Source organism: Podarcis erhardii (assembly GCF_964252035.2).
Source record: "Podarcis erhardii genome assembly, chromosome: 6".
In the NCBI taxonomy this organism is placed as follows: Eukaryota; Metazoa; Chordata; class Lepidosauria; order Squamata; family Lacertidae; genus Podarcis; species Podarcis erhardii.
In genome coordinates, this window is record NC_138510.1 from 41,497,406 (window position 1) to 41,516,531 (window position 19,126).

The window sequence follows — 19,126 nt, forward strand, 5'->3', positions numbered from 1 at the left end:
CGGGAGGCAGGGAGCTTCATGGCTGATAGTCCAACACTCTAACCATTACGCCACCCAGCAATCTTTGATCACTGAGCATGCTTTCTATACATTGGACTGTTTTAGGTGTGTCATTCCTCCCCCCAAAAAATATATTTTTCTGAAGACTTTCCTTGTGTGTAGATGGTGCCATTTTGGGTACATGATGATGATGATTTGGGGTACACTCACCTCTGAACTTCAGATACAGAGTGAAGGTTCATGAATCCCATTATTGTGAGCCACCTTGAAGAGACTGCAAAGTGAAAAAGCAGCAAATACTTAAAAAAGTTCCAGTTCTCAACAGATGCTGTAAATGATATAGGAATTAAGTGCATATTTGATGTTACAATACAGTTGGGTACTAGCACAGTGTTAAATCCTATTCTTTTTCGGTGAGAGTAACTCCTCTTGGAAGGATTTTCTGAATTTTGAATGATTTTGTCCCTGCCCAATAACATTTTCTAAAAAAACACTTGTGACTGTAAGCTGGAAAGTTGTGTGTGTGTGTGTGTGTGTGTGTATCTAAATGGGGAAGTGTTTTATCTGGGCTTGGCAGCTGCTGTAGAATCCTCACTATCTTTTTTGCTCTGTCACTGTTGTCCAGTTTGCACATCCATGAAGAAAAAAAGCTGTTTTCCACGACTTTGCAGAGCAAAATAGGAGGAGAGTTGTCCTGAAACTGCAGGAATGCTAAACATCCAGGCTTGTTTGATTGCCTGGCCATTATCAGAACTGTGCTGTCCTCCCAAGCTGTGCTTTTAAACCTTCCCTTTGTCTAGCTTTCCCCCTTTAAATCAAGTTGAGGCCCAGCCCACTTACCTGGTTTCCAGGTGAGGAGGTTCTGATGAGTTGTTCTGTTGTTTCTTGGGGGGAAATGTCATTCATTTTTCATCAGGTAGGGCTTGTGTATCCTGTACTGTGTATACTCTTTTCAGGAGAAAGCAGACCCGCCTCAGCTCTCTGCCTGATCTGTTTAGACACCAGTGACTATACTGCTTTCATGGAAGGCAGTTGCTTATTTTTTTATTAATAAAACTGCATGTTGCATAAGAAAAGGACAGATGGTTTATGAATGTATTTATAATTCACAGCTTAACAGAATATGCATTTAAAGTAGCAAGATAACATCTGACCGTGTTTTGTTTTTTTTAAATGGAAATCTTGGAGGGGATTAAACACACTGGGACAAACTGCATCTGTTTACTTAGAGTCAGTTTGAGTGTGGAGGTTAGTTTTCATTGTACCATTAAATTTAGCATCTATTTAGTAAGCTGGGCTAGTTAGTATACAGAATATCGCGATACACTCTTTGCCAGGAATGCTTACAGTCTGTGGGTGAATACAAGTCTTTTACTGAGTGGCAGCTTGCCACAGGAGCCCCTTTCCAGTTGGGTTGGGATCCAGCTACAGGTCTCCCTGGTTGTCGTCCAACACACTAACCACTACACCACACCACACTGCCTCTCCAAATAGGAACATATACCAAGCCAGACCAGTGGTCCATTTAGCTCAGCATTGTCAATTGGGCATTGATTGGCAGTGGCTCTTCAAGGCTTTAGATAAGGAGATGCAGCAGATTTAATTTGGGAACATGTGCATGTCCTGTGCTTATGGGCTACAGTCCTTCCTGGGTCTTTGACGCAGAGTTTCTGGAGAGGGGCAGGTGGGCATGCGGCCAGCAAAGGTGTGAACAGGACAGCTTCATTACAGTGACGGGACCACTGCTTTATTTTCAGCGTGGTGGGCTCCAAATGTACCTCTGTGGCTGGGACTCTTCCCCTATATAGCATCTCATTTGACTGTGTGCCTACAGGTCCGGTCTGCCGGCAAAGCTGTTGTGGTGGAGATCAGTGGTTTATAATATATGCTTGTTCTCTGCAGGGACTGTTATTTGTAGCCAAACTGGCACCTGCCAAATGCAGAGTATCAAATTATCCTAACAGTTTCCCTCCTTCCGCCACAGTTTTTCCATACAACCCGGGACAGCTCCACCCCATTCATTTAATGATGGAGGGCAATGCCGAGGTCATGCTGCTTGTTCTCCATGCTAAGTTTGCACCTGAAACGGCAGTAAAAATGAGTTTTTGGAAAACAAGCCGCAGTTGTATTAGGAACAGCACAACATTGGTTCTCCCTTGGGTAGTTCTTCCTTTTTAGTTCTGTCCCAATTCAAACGGTCCCAGACCAAAGCCTTAACTTGGTGTAGCAGCCAGATCTCTTGGCATCTATGAAACCTGGATGAAAGCAGGGATAAGCAGCCCTGTTCCTATACAGGGGCTTTGAGTCAGTGAGTGCTGTACAGTGACATCGTACTGGGTGAGCTGCTCATGGAGTGCATAAGTGGGGCATAGTTTTTATTCCATGCCGGTTCTCTGCGGATCATCTTGCATCCCACTTCAGTACCAACTCTTCTGTTCTGAAGACAGCGCTCACAGTAAACTGTACTGTCAAGGCGGGCTTTCCACTTCTGGGGCCCCCACAGTCCCATCCCAGGTAGGGCTCTTGTGCTCTTTAAACACCTGTGCGAGAAATTCAGCAGAATGAAGCATTGCTTTCCATGAAATGCAGGGATTTCATTCACCTGTTGGATTACTGTCTGTAATGCTAGTGTGAAAGACTGAGGAGCCTTCTGGACAGGGAAAGTGGGAAAGTTGTCATTAGCACTGGGAGGCTTTTAAATAAGGTCTTCTGCTCCGTGGCACAGTGATATTTCCGGAAAGAGAAGCACATGGCACATTGTAAGTGGAACAGCAATGTTGCATCTGGCAATCTCTCTGTAAAACAGGGTTTGGCAGACTTCAGCTTTGGTTTTTTTTACTAGAACCCCAAGATCTGCCTACCAAAAAGGCAGGAGCAACAGACATTTAGCTCAGGGTTTCTTGGAGCATATTCTGAGTTTAGGAATTGGTTTGCAGTACTAATTGCTGTTTTTAAAAAGCCATTTTGTTGGTGCTGTTGTCAAACCCTTGGTGATCTACTGCAAATCTACCAGTAGATCCTGATCTATCACCTTTTCATGCCTGCAGTATACAGTAGTTTGCAATGCGATTCTTTGGTGATGGCAACAGGAGGAAAAAAAAGGCAGGGAGGGCTCCCAAACCAAATAGGATAGGTGTGCTGAGTATAGGTTAACTCCTCCTCCTTTCTGCAAACTAATGCACTACCTCTTAGAGTGGTGCACTCTCTGTGTCTGGGTCAGGCTCACTTTGTTGAAGAAGCTTTGTCTGAGGGGATGAAACCAATGTGCTGGGAGCTCACCTGTTGCCCCACAGCCTCAGAAGAGAATCGGGGTGAGTTTGTTCTTCGTGTTAGAGATAAGTGGTGGTTTTTCAGACGTTTTTGGAGGCTGGAATAGCATGATCCTGTTGCTTTCTTAACTGTGTGCTGTGTTTTCCTGTTTCATCCTGTTAATTCTTCTGATCTCCCTCCCCCCCTCCCCCTCCGTGAAGAGAGACACAAATGTTTTGAGAGAAGCAGAATTTCACATCCAAAGCTTGACGGTTGTGTGACATATAATTATTGAAATATTGCAGCAGGAAATTCTACTGGGGACACATTCCCCCCACCCCATAAACTACTAAAGTAGGGGAAAGGAATTATGTGGTAGCCAGGAACTTCTCTCAGTTTCTGCCTGTTCACACATCCTTGCTTTCAATGTGTGCCAATAAATCCAGGCTAAAGGGTATGAATTTAGGCTTGCATGTGAGAGAGACTTGTCTAGTGTTTAGTATTGAAGCAAAGCAGAATAATAGATTTGTCATCTAGTCTAACCCTCTGCAATGCAGGAATCTTTTGCCCAATGTGGGGCTCGGACCCAGGACCCTGAGATTGAGTCACATGCTCTACCGACTGAGCTATGCTATTGATCTTGGTGAGGGAACTGCAGAAACTGGAGAGACCTAGAAGATTGTCTAGTTTAGCCTTTATCAGTTTCCCCAATAAGTACTATATGAATCAGTGTGCTACAGTATCTCAAATGTGTGTCCTCTAACCATCCCTGTCATCTGGGGAACTTGTTAAGAGAATTTAACAGGACTTAGTTAATGCGTAAGATCAAAAGTTCTCAACACATCCTTCATCACAGACCGTGCTTTCATCTTCAGTTGAATCATATAGGACTGATGAATTCAAAGCGCTTGTGACTATGTGGGGGAAGTAATTTCATACCAGTGCTCCATCTAACCATCCTAATCAACAATGTAATTAGCAAAATGGTGTCCTTTATATGTACGGAGGGGGGTATGTGGATGGGTGGGTTCATTTGCCGACTGAGTAAATCTTGGCAGATGTGAAGAACTGACCCTTGCCAAGTGGGTCACTACTCAGAATTATTAGAAAGAAGTCGGTAGAGCATGAGACTCTTAATCTCAGGGCCAAGGGTTTGAGCCCCACGTTAGGTGAAAGATTCCTGCATTCCAGGGGGTTGTGCTAGATGATCCCTTTGGTCTCATCCAGCTCTACAAGTCTGTGATCCTGCAAGAAACATGACTTGGGGTGTAAATAGTTTTATCCTTTCCAGCTTTGAAAGCTGGGGAAACTTCCTCTCATCTGCATGATGATATCTGCCCACATTCCAACCCTCTCCCCTCCGCAGTTAGTTAACAGTAAAGATGGGTTTCCATATTCGAGGAAGAAGAAAAAACCATTGGGAGTCTATAGCATCTCCCTTTAGGAGATGAAGGATCTTTAGTTGGCTTCCATCTTCAACGTGCCGTGCGCTAACTTTCCCCCTGTTTTGCTCTACATGGTTTGTGCATCTTCTCCCTCTACCTTGGTCATAGTTTCCCCCCCTAAGTGTACAAAGGAAATGTGCTCTTCTGTAGTCTCATTAAAAACCATGAAGATGGGTGAGAGGTGAATGAATTGTTTGGAGAAGGGAAGGATGTCAGGCATGAAAATGTCTGCACCGGTTATGTGTAGAATGAAGATGACAGCCCCATGAACTTCTCAACTCCAAGCAAAGCCTTTAAGGGCCATAATTGCTTCTCTGGGGAAAGGTTGGTGTGCCTGGGATACAGTTGTACACACAGGCTTTCTCCAAAGCCACATAAATTTCAGGCAGTTAACTAACTAATAGGAGTTGGCTTCTTCTGGGTTATTCCTCTGTATATACGATGACCTCAGAAGAAGTTAGAGAGGCGTGGGCCTTGCGGATTACCTGGGTGCATCATGCAGCCGTTTGCCTTGGTTGGCTGTTGGAGAACATAACTCAGTGACAGGCCTGTCATCACTTTCCCAGCTGAGATAGGTAAGTCTTGATGTGGCAATGTCTCCGGAGAGTCTGCAGGGAGAACGCCTTGCAAATGAGAGGTGCCGCCGGCCAGCTCAGTAAAGACACAACTCTTCATATTTTAACACTTGAAAAATTCAGGCACCTTTTCCATTAACTGCTTCCCAAACCCCAAATGTTTGCGGTGTACGGTATCTTGGTCCCTCCCCCTTTTAAATTTTGTTTTAGAACAGGCATAGGCAAACTCGCCCCTCCAGATGTTTTGGGACTACAACTCCCATGATCTCTAGCTAACAGAACCAGTGGTCAGGGATGATGGGAATTGTAGTCCCAAAACATCTGGAGGACCAAGTTTGCTTATGCCTGTTTGAGAAGTTTATCATTTGACTTTTAAACTGAACATCACTGTGATGAGCCCATGAGGATACTTCTCCTGAAAGGCTTTTAAAATACTTTAGTTAAGTCAATTAATAAAATTCGACATGGGCAGGTTTCATGATGATAACAAATGCTGGGGATTGGCCATTGGTTGAATTCTCCTGAACAAACCCATTCAGATGTCCGTGGTCTGCTCAAGAGGGGGATACTTCCTAAGTCACATGGGCTCTGTGTCATTGTGTGTCCCGTTCTAGGAAATGGGACTACCTCAAGCTGTCGTGAGAGGGCTGTTTCCTGCCTGTTTTTAATGGTGTTTCTCACTTAAGAATTCTATCCCTTTTATTAAACGACCCAAAGAGTCCAGAAAGGAAGAACAAACCTTAAATTTGGAAGAATACTGTATTCCTCTAAAGAAAAGAGAGTATCTGTGGGCACCAGATGCGTCTGATTCAGACGTTGTGGTTAAGTGACCTCAGAAAAAACCCACTTTTTAGCATACCCTTTTAGAAGGCTGTAGAATTTTTATTTACATTCTGCCATATAATAAGTCAGACTGTTGGTTCATCTCGCTCCATACTGTCTACTCTGACTGGCAGCAGCTCTCCAGGATTTTGGGCAGGGATTTCTCCCAGACCTACCTGGAGATACCAGGGACTGAACCTGAGACCTTCTGCATGCAAAGCAGATGTCCTACCACTGAGCTGTATTCCTTCCACATCTCCCTAACTTCGGTGGATTTTGACATAGAAACACAAAAACTGTAAATGTCCTTGATCTTTACATGCTGGTTCAGGAACTGGTAGGATACGTTTGCCCCAGGGCTTTTTTTTGGGGGGGGGCATTTGAGTGCATGTGATGCATGCTGGATTTGGCCTGTAACAGAAGACTAAACTTGCTCATTGTGGAAGGTTTGCTTGTTCTTAGTCCCCTTATTAAGGGAAAACTGCTTTGCGGCCTACATATTGTGGATAATAGCCTCAGAGCTCCAGCAAAGACAAACACAGTGGTTTAAGGATAAACTGCGTGTTAAAGGGATTCATTATGATGGGATATTAAACTTCCAGTTTTATAGCAACAGGTAAGGCATGTCTTAGAGACAGTAGTGCCACCTACTGTTGTATTTTGGTGTTTCTCTTAACCTGTTTCTTAGCAAAGGTGGATTGTGTTTCAGGCACATGATGGTTAGGGTTAAAGTTCTCTCTCAAAAGAAGTGTATGCTTATTTGTCTTCATGCTTCTTTGCTCTCTTATTATATACATGACTGAGCAGTTGCTTGGTAGAGAGGGGAAATGTTTGAAAGGCAAATAAATAGCTCAGTGGCAGTAATTTGGGCATCAGATTAATCAGTATATTAACTACAATCAGAGTCTAGGGGGTTGGTTTTATTGGAGGATATGGAACAAAACAGCATCTGTTTCGTCCAGCTACGTGCCCCCATTTTGACAACCAATGAGAAGGTCTGGTGTGTTTTCTTTGCTGAGAAGGGCTCAGGAGGAAGCTTTGAGTTTGAATGGGAGCAGCAATGGGGACAGTAGGTGTCACAGCTAGTTCCTCAAAGGACTGGGGTGGGCACAGGTTTATGCAACCAACTTTGCATAAAAGTTGTATATGCTAATTCATATATGTTTTTCCGGGTTTAGGCCCAAAGCCATTCTGTAAGCAAAGAATAGAAATGTTTTTAAAAGTGTGTGTATGTCTAGGATCCAGGGGCCATCGCAAAAGACCTGAGGCTCAGGTTGTTGGTCAACCCTTTAAATACACTTCTGCCTTATTTTTATGAAACCCGTTTGGAAGGAGGAGGAAGCCTCAGTTCTCTCCCCCCACCCCCCGGTTTTGCTAGCAGCACCTTCAGCAAAAAGCAAAAATTAAATAAAAAAGTCTGCCTCCTTTGCTTCCACATACAGCGGTACCTCTGGTTGCAAATGCGATCCGTTCCGGAGGCCCGTTTGCAACATGAAAAGAGCACAACCTGAAGTGGCGCATCTGCGCATGCGCTGGTTGCGATTTGCCACTTCTGCGCATGCGCGTGATGTCATTTTGAGCTTCTGCACATGTGCGAGTGGCAAAACCCGGAAGTAACCCTTTCCGGTACTTCCGGGTCGCCGCAGGATGTAACCTGAAAGAACATAACATGAAGCAAACATAACATGAGGTATGACTGTAATTTACTTGTTCGTGGCTCTTAATGATCATTCCTCTCCCACTCATTTCACTCACTATCCAGCATATACCACAATATTCTATTTAGCAATTCCCAAGCAGCACTGCTGTTCTAATAGTACAGGTATGTAGTAATGGCACTTCACATCTTCCCTCTCCGCAACAAGTTCATTCTTCATAAATGAAAATGCAGCAGGTTGGAAACTTGCTAAGCTCAATCCTATATGTGTTTCTTCCATATCAGACTTAAGGGGCAGTGGCGCTTACCTGATCTCTGGGTGGTTGTATTCAGTGCTATTTTTCTAGAAAAAGAGGTACCGGAACTGAGTACGGATGTCTCCTTTGTTCTCTTACGATGGCAATAGAGCTCACCTGAGTGGTGCCAGAACTGAGTTCTGGCTGGGGGAAAAAACCCTGGTTGCGTTTCTGTTGCCAGAGGGTGGTGAGTTTGGCTTGGTGCAACCATCCGCAGCTGTGTTTCTTTAAAAGTACCGGTAAGTGCCTGTGAGTTCAGTGGGACTTACTCCCCAACAGGTGCAGAAAGGGTTACGGTATATACCCTTGCAGTGCCATCATGTCCATATTTACTTGGAAGCCTGTCCTACTGACTTTAATGTTTATGCATGTTTGAAACATAAGAACAGCTCTCCGTGATCAGCCCAAAGACCTTTCGTTCAGCATCCTATTTCCCATGTTTGCCAACTAGATGTTTCCTCTTTTAAAACCAACCTAGTGGCCATCACCTCATTCCCAGAGCAGTGAATTCCATAGATGAATCATACACTGTGTTTATACTTCCTCTTTTAAGTCCTGAATTTACTGCCAGTTCACTTCATTGCATGACCTCCAGGTCCAAGTATGATGAGAGATAGAGAAAGTCTTCTCTGTCCACTTTTTGCACAAAGTACATAATTTTATAAACCTCGGTCATGTCTGCTTTTACTCACATTTTTTTTTTAACTTAAAAGACTTGGATGTAAAGGAGATGTTTTAGCCCCCACTCCACCATTCTAGTCGTTGTTTTCTTCACTTGTTACAGTTTTACAATGATTTATTTGAGATGTTATGGCTGGAACTCTACACAGTACACAGTGTGTGGCCGCACCATAGAGTTGTAGAAAGGCTTTATAATACTGGCGGTGATCCGTTTCGTAATGATTGCTAGCATTAAAATTGCCTTTTTCATAGCCTTTTTTCATAGCTGCTGAAAACTGAGTTGACCTTTACGCTGAGCTCTCCACCCTAACTCTGGATCTCGTTCTTGGTTAGGATTCTTTTGCCCAAATGTGCATCGTTTTCTATATTTGCTCACGTTTGACTGCATTTCCCATTTTGTGGCCCATTCATCCAGTGTCTGGTAGTGCTTTGAAGCATGGCAGATCAGCTGATCCTTGCACTTCAAAATGCCAAGGAAGACTCCTTGCAAGCCCCTTCAAAGATTAGCTGGCTATGGAGCTCCCCATGGGGAACTTCGTAGTGCAGCTGATTCCAGGGAGCTTGAGCTGAGCACCCATCAGCTGATAAGAGCTGACTTCAAACTCTGTTTTTCTGCTGTGCCTGGTGGCGAGAGCAACTCAGCTAGGACTGACTGTGCTGTTGGCCAGCCAGCTGACTGACTGACTGGTGGTGAGAGAAAGTCTCCCTTTCCAGTTTACAGTTGGGAGCACAATTTAAGGCTCTTTCCTGACTGTGCATTGGCAGCTGCAGGTGGGCATTGTGTGTGGGTAAACAGCCTTGTGTCCAAATTGGGATCTGTGCCAAGCCAGAGAAGGCCCGTGAGCCAGAGATTCCCAACCCCTGATTTAGACAGGTGGAGGAAGATCATTCTTTATTGGGAACAAAGAAGCTGCTGTTAAAACATGTTTTGAAGGTGGGAAAGAGTTGCAGGGAGGGTGAGCTACTCAGCGGAGGAGTTTGCTTTATGGTTTCATGGCAATCTAGCAGTGTTTCCACTTCAGAAAATTTGCTACTGATGTATGTTGTGCTCAGTTTTTTTCCTCTCTCTCTCTCTTTCCTTCTGCAGAATGTGAAGCACTGGAAGATGTCCAAGCTATTAATCTTCTCATCCTGAGCCAAAACTCTTGATTTTTACCAGCAGGCAACGTTTTAGAAGTTGTCCACTGCTGGCTATAACATGGCTGCAGACCTTTTGCTACTGAGCCACAAAAGAAAACATAGGACTCTGAAATCCTGCTCTGGATCATCCTGAGGAGAACAGTGTTAGGTGCGCACAACTCTCTGATGTTGCGGTGCAACGGTGGCATGGCTCAGAGGGCCTGGGTCAGCATGCTCTTCCAGAACCGCAAAGCCCAGCTATTACTGGTCAACTCCCTGACTTTTGGCTTGGAAGTCTGTCTGGCTGCCGGCATCACTTACGTGCCACCTCTCTTGTTGGAAGTGGGAGTGGAGGAGAAGTTCATGACTATGGTTCTGGGTAGGTGGCATTATTCATGTTATTGTTAGATGGCCATTTTCTGTGTGAGATCTAGTGTGGTGGAAAAGAAGTCTACAGTAGTCCCTCTAGGTACAATGCGTGCAACATGCCCATTATTGTTGTATGTACAGGGAGGGCCTCAATATGGTAACGACCCCAGAGGAACTGCCAGGCAGGTTTAAGAGAGAACTAGACAGGTTTTCAGGGAATGACATAGCTGTCAACCTTCCTTTTTGCGGGAAATTCCCTTATTCCAGCGCCATTTCCCGCTGCTTCCCGCTGCTATCCCAGATTGTTAGATATCCTGTAGACTGTTCCCGGGACAGGTAAGGCTGCTGATCCCTTATTTTCAAGGCTGCTGATCCCTTATTTTAAATCTGAAAGTTAACAGCTATGTAATGGTGAATTCATTTTGGATACCAAACCTGAGGGCTTCTAAGAGTCTGAATTCCAGGGGGAAGAGAAGACAGTTTTAATTGTGCACTGGAAACTGGGGCTTTATCTGTAGTGAAATGGAATCTCTAGATATGGTGCACATTGTAATGCATGCCCACTTAGTGAAACTTGAGGCCTAGTTTGCATGTCATGGTAAGCCACTAACTATGAGCAGTAGCCAAGGTTTAGTCTGGTTTGGGTGGTACAAGAGGTACAAGACTAAAAAATAAATCAGGGAGCAGCAAAGTGGCTGTGCATCTCTTCCTGGAAGCCTGCAGGTTTGTTTTTTTAATGCTATGTTTTTATGTTGTGACAGTGACTGGCCCTAAGTCACCCAGTGAGCCTCATGGCTGGGGGATTTGGGGTTGGAGCCCTGCTTTTCCAGGCCAAAGTTTGACTGAGTCTCTCCCCAGATTATGTGAGTGATCTCATGGGCCTGCAGAGTGACTATCTTGTCAACTTCTTCCGCCTGATGAAATGATGTTCTTTTCCTCCCCTTAATTCCAGGGATTGGGCCAGTTCTGGGCCTAGTGTTTGTGCCACTCATCGGTTCCGCCAGCGACCAGTGGCATAGCAGCTATGGCCGCCGCCGGCCTTTCATCTGGGTCCTGTGTCTGGGAGTTTTACTGAGCCTTCTGATCATCCCTCATGCACAACGACTGGCCAGCCTCATTGCCTTGGACACCCGCTCCCTGGAGATCGCCTTCCTTATAACGGGCATTGGCCTGCTTGACTTCTGTGGCCAAGTCTGCTTCACCCCTCTGGAGGCTCTCCTCTCCGATCTCTTCAAGGAGCCTGACAACTGCCGGCAGGCCTTTGCTATGTACTCTTTCATGGTTAGCCTGGGAGGCTGCATTGGGTACCTGCTGCCGGCAATTGACTGGGACAGTAGCTTCCTGGCTCCTTACCTGGGGAGGCAGGAGGAGTGCCTCTTCAGCCTCCTCACCATCATCTTCCTCAGCTGCGTCTTGGCCACTGCCTTTGTCACGGAGGAAGTGGTAGCTCAGGTAGAAGTGCTGGCAGGCCCTGCAATGAAGGATTCCTCCAAGTCCCCGCCTCTGGCCTGCTGCTCTTGCTGGCTTCCAAAGAACTTTCTGAGGACCAGGCATCTGGTCCAGGCCTTCAGGAGCCTGTGCGCCTTAGCCCCACGCCTGCACGGAGTCTGCTGCCGCATCCCCAAGGTCATCCGGCAACTTTTCGTGGCCGAGTTATGCAGCTGGATGGCCCTCATGACCTTCATGCTGTTCTACACGGACTTTGTTGGGGAAGGACTGTATCAGGGAGTTCCCAGAGCTGAGCCAGGCACAGAAGCCAGGCGACACTACGATGAAGGTAATTTGATTTCGGGTGGGGGGTGGGGTGGTCAATGCTTTATGCTTATGTCCTTCCAATACAGCAAGTTTCAGCACCCAGACCCTTTGAATTATGCAACAGGATAATTCAAACTTTTTCTCTTACTTCTGATAACTTATGCAAGCAAAGCAGACTTTCATAAAGTTACCCTTTCTATTTACTGCAAATTCTTGGTTCTTGCTCAATGTGGGATTCTTTGGGAAGGAAGCAGGAAGTGGAGGGAAAGAGGAATGGGTGGTGGAATGAGGCCAGCTGGTTTCAGTGTGGTCCTGTGATAGTGTTGGCTCTAGATCTGGGAAACCAAGTTCTAAAACCTTATTCAGCAGTGCAGTTGCTGAATTGCCCTGGGTTAGTGATCATCCTTATAGCCTGAATTCCCCCACTGTGTTATAAAGGAATCTCTTCCCCACCCCAAACATCTAAAGCCAGGTTTTTTTTTTTATAAAAAAAAAGAACTGGGAGACTCATTGGCCTGTATAGTCATTTCTATGTGTGACGAGAGCAAAGTTGGGGGATGGGAAATATGTGGCCCTCGAGATGTCCTCTGTCATTGGCCATGTTAGTTGGGGCTGATGGAAGTTGGAGCCCCAACAACATAAGAAGGGCCACAGGTTCCCTGTTCCTGGTGTATGTGATGTGAAAGAGAAGACCTCAAAAGCATACGATGTGCTGGCCACATGCAACTTAATAATATCTTTCTGCAACCCACTGTCTTGTTAAGATCCTATCAGGAGCAGACTTTGGTAATCTTTTGCAATATGGTGCCCTGTGCTAGACCAAAATTTTGTGCCCTCCCCCAAATGGATCTTTGCAATTGTAGATATTCACAATTTTGTGTCCTCTCAGCTTGGCACCCTAAATCTGGCACCGATCCTATGAAACCCCCCTTGGGTGGTGGTGGGGAAAGACAGCTAAGGAGTGTAACTTACCATTCTCGTTTGTACAACAGAGTTGTGGGTGTGCCTTGTACAGAGTAATACCAGACCAGAGTACAACTGAACTAGGTCCACAATAGGACCAAGTAGAGTAGTAATGACTGAATCTTGGACGGAAGTATATTTATTATCTTGCAAACCAAGACCATTTTTGCAATGAAGGGGACTGAGCCAGGGACCTCATATGTACAAAGCTGTACAGCTTTTTAATTGCACTTAACTAAAGCATGATATCTAGCTGCCATCCTCCAACACATAAAGTCACTCCTATGGAGCATATTCTCTGCTCAGTAAATTCATTTGCTGACCTGGGCTCCTTTGGGAAGAAAAATGGTATATCAGATTAATAATGAATAAGCAAAATTGCCTTTCATAAGAGCAGCTTTGGACATTATTTTGCCGTGAAAGCTCCCTGTGGAGGTTAATAAGGAAATCTGGAGTGTTAGCATCTCAAAAGGAATTCAACATTTCTTCTGCAGACGTCCCCAAGCTGGTATTCTCCAGACATTTTAAACTACAACTCCCATCAGCTCCAGCTAGATTCCCTTTTATGTTGCATGGACTTTGGAGACCAGCAAGGAGCAATGCCAGAGTTAGCTAATGTGCTGCCCTCCAGATCTTACTGGGGCACAACAGCTATCATCACTGGCCACGTTGGCTCTGGCCAAAGGGAGTTGTGGGCAAACATCACCCAGAGAACACCCGTGGGCAACCCCTGATCTATTGCCTCTTCTCCATAGCTGAAAAAGGTGCTTTGGTAATAGGCTTTCTTGAATACTTCTACTAAAGCTACTTGGCCCCTTGCCTACCTGTTGTTCTCATATAATAGTTCATTTCAAGGTCTGGGTGACCCAGCTTAACTGTAAGTAATATTTAACATTTATATCCTGGTGGTGCCTTTGAGGCTCTGCAGAATTGGAGGGTCAATTGTGTACACACAATGATGCTCAACAATCTCAGAGCCATGGCCAATGTCAAGTTGTTTTAGTCTTCAGAGGACATTGTCCTATAAATTAATAAACAAATCTTTGGATGTCTTTATACTTACCTCCTTAAATGAACACGTTGACAAATCCTATAACTGAAGTCTACTTAGGCCTGATGACCTTGCATGTAGGTCATCTGTTGGTTCTGCCAAGAGGAGTGACAGATGTCTTCTGGACTCTGTGTTGGCCCTTCCATTGCTATTGAAGCATATTTCGTTTTTAATGCATTCATATTTTTATCCTGCCCACCTCTTAATTGTGAAATGGGAACTTCTATACAGGAACAGCTAAGAAACGCTTCTTAAAAATTGATAAGACTGAAAGCTGAACTAGCACTCAAAGCATTGCAGCTATTTGCCTTTATGAACCTGGCTGTCTTTTTCGTCTGACCCCTGGTTTTTCTCCATTTCACCCAATGTACACACATCTCTTCTCAGGGATTCGAATGGGTAGCCTGGGCCTCTTTCTCCAGTGCATCATCTCCATCATCTTCTCAACAATCATGGACCGGATGGTGAAGCAGTTTGGGACACGAATGGTCTACCTAGCCAGTGTGGCCTTATTCCCGCTGATGGCCATCATCATGTGCTTCTCTCAGAGTGTTGTCATCGTCACTGTTTCTGCTGCCCTGACAGGCTTTCCTTTCTCAGTGCTGCAGATCTTGCCGTACACACTGGCATCGCTTTATCATCATGAAAAACAGGTGGGGATGTGTATGTATATGTGTGTGTGAGAGAGAAAGTCCAGAGAGTCTTGACCAAAGTGGTTTTAATAGGGCCTAACAACTATGTGAGGGACGCAGGTGGCGCTGTGGGTTAAACCACAGAGCCTAGGACGTGCCGATCAGAAGGTCAGCAGTTTGAATCTCCGCGACGGGGTGAGCTCCCGTTGCTCAGTCCCTCCTCCTGCCAACCTAGCAGTTCGAAAGCACATCAAAGTGCAAGCAGATAAATAGGTACCGCTGCAGTGGGAAGGAAGGTAAACGGCGTTTCTGTGCGCTGCTCTGGTTCGCCAGAAGCGGCTTAGTCATGCTGGCCACATGACCTGGAAGCTGTATGCTGGCTCCCTCGACCTATAGAGCAAGATGAGCGCCGCAACCCCAGAGTCGGTCACGACTGGACCTAATGGTCAGGGGTCCCTTTACCTTTACCTTTAACAACTATGTGATTCATGTCTCTGAGTCATTTACATCTTGGGGTACAGTAGTGGTAGTGAAGATTGAATAATGCATTGGTTTTTAAAGCAGGAGTGGGGAACATCTGGCCCTCCAGATGTTTCTGAGCTCCTACTTCCATCAGCCCTAGCAAGCAAGGACAGTGGTCAGGGATAATGGCAGCTGCCCTTTACAGCCAGATTCTCAAAGACCTCGATGGGGTGCTTCTAGCCTGGGCATCAAATGTGGCCCTCTATTTCTGTCTATCAGGACCTTGGGATTCTCACTTGCCAAACCCCCCTCCCCAGGCAACACCACCATTGCTCTTGCTCTGTGCCCTCTTAATGGGCTTTTGCCTGTCTAGAAGGTCACCCTGGACTGTGATATGGGATAATGACTCTTGCTTGCTTAAATGGAGAAGTGTGTATACAGTCATACCTTGGAAGTCGAACGGAATCCATTTGACTTCCAAAACGTTTGGGAACCAAGGTGCAGCTTCTGATTGGCTGCAGGAAGCTCCTACAGCCAGTTGGAAGCTGTGGAAGCTGCGACGGACATTTGGGTTCCAAAGAATGTTCACAAACCAGAACAATCACTTCCAGGTTTGCTGCGTTCGGGAGCCAAAATGTTCATCTCGCAAGGCATTCGACTTCTGAGGTACGACTGTCTGTGGAAATCTCTGAATTTTGTGCTGACAGGATGTTTACTTAGCTCTGTGTTGGATGCAAGCCATAATCCAGTGTTTTAATAATTCTAACTATACATATTACACTCTCACTATAATTGTATTAAACAGTTGTTACAATGCTTACATGTCACTGTATTACCTAATTGTCATGCTATTAAGTGACATAATTACAGTATTGCATCTTGTTCAGGTTGTGCTGGAGGCAGATGTCCCTCTCCTTACTGAGTTATCCCCCTCTTGGGAGGATATTACTGCTCTCTAAGCTTCTTTCTCCTTTGCCTGTTGTTAACCCTTTGTGTCTATTTCCATCATCTGTTTGTTTTTGCTTCGCCTCTTTTCCCAAGTGAGTTACTCCATAACAGCTGCTAGCCCAGTGTTGTGAGAGCCTTCAGACTAAACATCTCTGAAGCTTCATGCTCGCAAGCCGTGTCAGATACTACGCTTGATCTTAGCAAAAAGGCCAAGTAGTGATACAAGCCACGCACTCTGTTGAATCATGCTGAAAATACCATTGAGCAAGGAACACTATCATTTTTTTCTAACTGGTTGACTTCAGTTTGATGCACCATTCCCCCTCCCTCTGTTCTCCAAATGGTTATGGATCTATTTGGACTTTGGAGTTGGTCTTAGCTGGGGAAAGATTATATTGTCCCTTACGCCTTGTTTTAAGTCCTTGTTCCAACAGACTGCCGCTGCTCACCAACTCAGCCGCCATCTTCTATAGCCTGGGTCTTCTTCAATTTCTGCTAATGATGTGTCAAAAGAGAAGTGCTTTGCTGCTGCTGCTGCAGCCACAAAAGTGCTGCCTTCTACAAGGTGTTGCTTTGTACACTCTCTGGCCCTGTTTTAACTGCACAGCCCTTAAACGGGTTGTATTTTCCATGTGTTTGGAACTGAAGTGAACTCCCATTTCCATCAAGCACTGATCATTTTCTGCCTAGTCTGTAGCAAATTTCACATTCTGTTGCTCTCAATGTTTTTGTAGGGTTGCATTATAGCATCTTACCTTCCCCCCGTCCATTTCAGATATACTTGCCCAAATATAAAAGTAAAGAAGACGACGCAGCTCAGCTGGAGAAGAAACACGGCTTCCTCAAGAGCCACCTTCCTGGACAAAAAGTGACCTACCAGAATGGACACGGCGGAAGCCTTTTCTCCCCGCCCGTCGCAGGCTCGGCTCTGTGCGTCAGCTCGCCCTGTGAGGTCTCTCTCATCATGATGGTGGGAGACTCGGACACGGCAGCAGCAAGCCGCGGCATCTGTTCGGACTTGGCCATCCTGGACAGTGCATTCCTCCTTTCTCAGGTCATCCCCTCCCTTCTCATGGGCTCCCTTGTCCAGTTCACGCAGTCCGTCACCGCTTACATGGCATCAGCCACTGGCTTTGGCCTGGTGGCCATTTACTTTGCAACCAAAGTGATCTTCGACAAAAGTGACATGGCCAAGTACTCTGTGTAGGAGGGGGAAAGGCTGCCGAGGGAATTTCGCACATTGAAACGGGTCAGGTGGTGCACATTGCGGCCTCTTTCTCCCTGCCAGGTTGTGCTGTAATGAGACGTGCAAAAAACAGAAAGAAAAAGAAACCCGGCTCCCTCTGGTTGAAGGAAAAGCAGTGCTAGGCTGATCTCAGGGTATCTAACGAAAGGGAGTCTGGTTTACTGTTGTCTGTTTCTCCCTAATGCCTTCATTGAAGTGCCTCTGCACAGAGGCCCGCAGCAGACGCTTGCGGGTGTGAAAAGTAAAATGCCATCCTTTCTGCAACAGGGTACTTGCTCTGTTAGCTTTGTCACATGGCATGGCGGGATGGTGACACAGTTCAGGAAGGGACCAAAGCTGTAATTAACCTCACTTCTTAAGCCCCTGCTCACACCATTGCAAATGGGAAGGGGGTGGGCGCTGAGCTGCATTTGCTGGACTCTCTCTCCAGAGCTGTGTGGCCTGCCAGCCCCAACCCCATGCTGTCTGAAGCAAGGGAGCCTGCTTGGCACGAGTGGGCTTTCAGCAGGATTCATTAACATTGCAGGCCCTGTGCTTCAGACATGGACACAATTGCCCTCGCAAGCCAATAGGACTTTAGTTGTGCCTTTAATACATTGCTGTTGCTTGGTCTTCATGTGGGAATACTGAGTTGCCACGCCCATGTAACATAACATTTTGGGTATTGGTGTGAACTGGGGGGGGGGATTTGTGAAGGAGATTGCGAATGGGCACATCTGTAGAAACAACCCCTTCCCCATAGTAGCTGTTCCAGATGTGCTGCAGGTCGGAACCCAAGATCAAGGTGGTATAAATAAGCTGAGCAGGGCTCCGTAGGAGGGGGCTTGTTTAGCAGAGGATGCTGCGGTTGAGCTGGCGGCAAGTCTGCAGTGGCATGACGGAAATTAAAACCTTGGTCATCATCCGATACTTTCCCCCGTGTATGCCCCAAATAGAGCTTGCTGTTTGTGCAAACAGAGAGGCTCGCATAAACGTAGCTTGAAGAACATGCTCCTCTGGGGGACCTGGCTTTAAGTGACTGACTGGCGCAAACACATTACACAACCTTCCACTGTGCAGTCCTGAAAAAAGAGGCCTAGTGTGCCAGCAAGGTTGAAAAAATAAAAAAACCTTGCTCCTGTTAAGGTGATGTGGCCAGCCTGGTTGTGCTAAAGGGCTCTGTGTTGTTGTTTTTTAAAGCACACCACCCAACTGTGTTTTTGTATACCACAAAGCAGAGGTTTTTTCCAGTGTGTGATCCAGTATTTCTACCACCCAGATAGTGTACAGGCTCTCCTTAGGTTGAGCAAGCTATGCAAAGCAAACTGCTCTCTTTTTAAACATATTCTGTAGCTGTTGTCGCTGCTGCAAAGCAGTTTTCAATAAGCCGTTTGCAGAGCACCATGCAGTGCAGGCAGTTGTATCTTGGAGAGTGTGGAAATTGCACATCCAGTACTGAAAAAGTTCAGGGAATGTAAAACTCTGCGATTGAGAAGCCAAACTCTTTTCCCCAAAGTAAGATACCCTGTCCTATTGGGTTCAAGAAATTTGAACGAAAAGAAGTTGCTGTAACTAGCTCAGGACCAAACTTGATATGATGTTAATTATGTGAATTCAATTAAGGTGCACTTTGTGGGGGGTGGAGTGGGTGGGATTATATTACTAGCAGCCTCAAAGAAGCCTGTACAGTCTCTGGAGGGACCACTGTCTCTTTCCCTGCTGTGGTCCTAACAAAAATTACCCCTCTAAAGCTCCTATTTGTATGTCAGCAGAAACCTCTACTGGTGCCACAGGGAGCCTCCACCGGCACCAAAAACAAATTGCTAGGAGAGGAGAAAAGCATCCTGTTCTCCCAGTTGTCTAGCAGATGCTCACAG

General features: G+C 45.8%; 1 protein-coding gene across 2 annotated transcripts in view; it reads left to right on the forward strand.

The window, feature by feature from the left end:
• SLC45A3 (solute carrier family 45 member 3) overlaps window positions 1–17,952 on the forward strand; it is a 40,151-nt gene extending 22,199 nt beyond the window's left edge. The window contains exons 1-5 of one of the 2 annotated variants that reach the window (XM_081866723.1): window positions 3,128–3,319; window positions 9,822–10,223; window positions 11,166–11,990; window positions 14,370–14,635; window positions 16,800–17,952. In XM_081866723.1, the coding sequence (XP_081722849.1) occupies window positions 10,031–10,223; window positions 11,166–11,990; window positions 14,370–14,635; window positions 16,800–17,231 (1,716 nt within the window). In that variant the 5' untranslated portion in view covers window positions 3,128–3,319; window positions 9,822–10,030 and the 3' untranslated portion in view covers window positions 17,232–17,952. Of the gene's footprint in view, window positions 1–3,127; window positions 3,320–9,812; window positions 10,224–11,165; window positions 11,991–14,369; window positions 14,636–16,799 lie in introns of those variants that run through there. The other variant, XM_081866722.1, reaches the window with a different exon arrangement.
• Window positions 17,953–19,126: the final 1,174 nt, after the last annotated feature.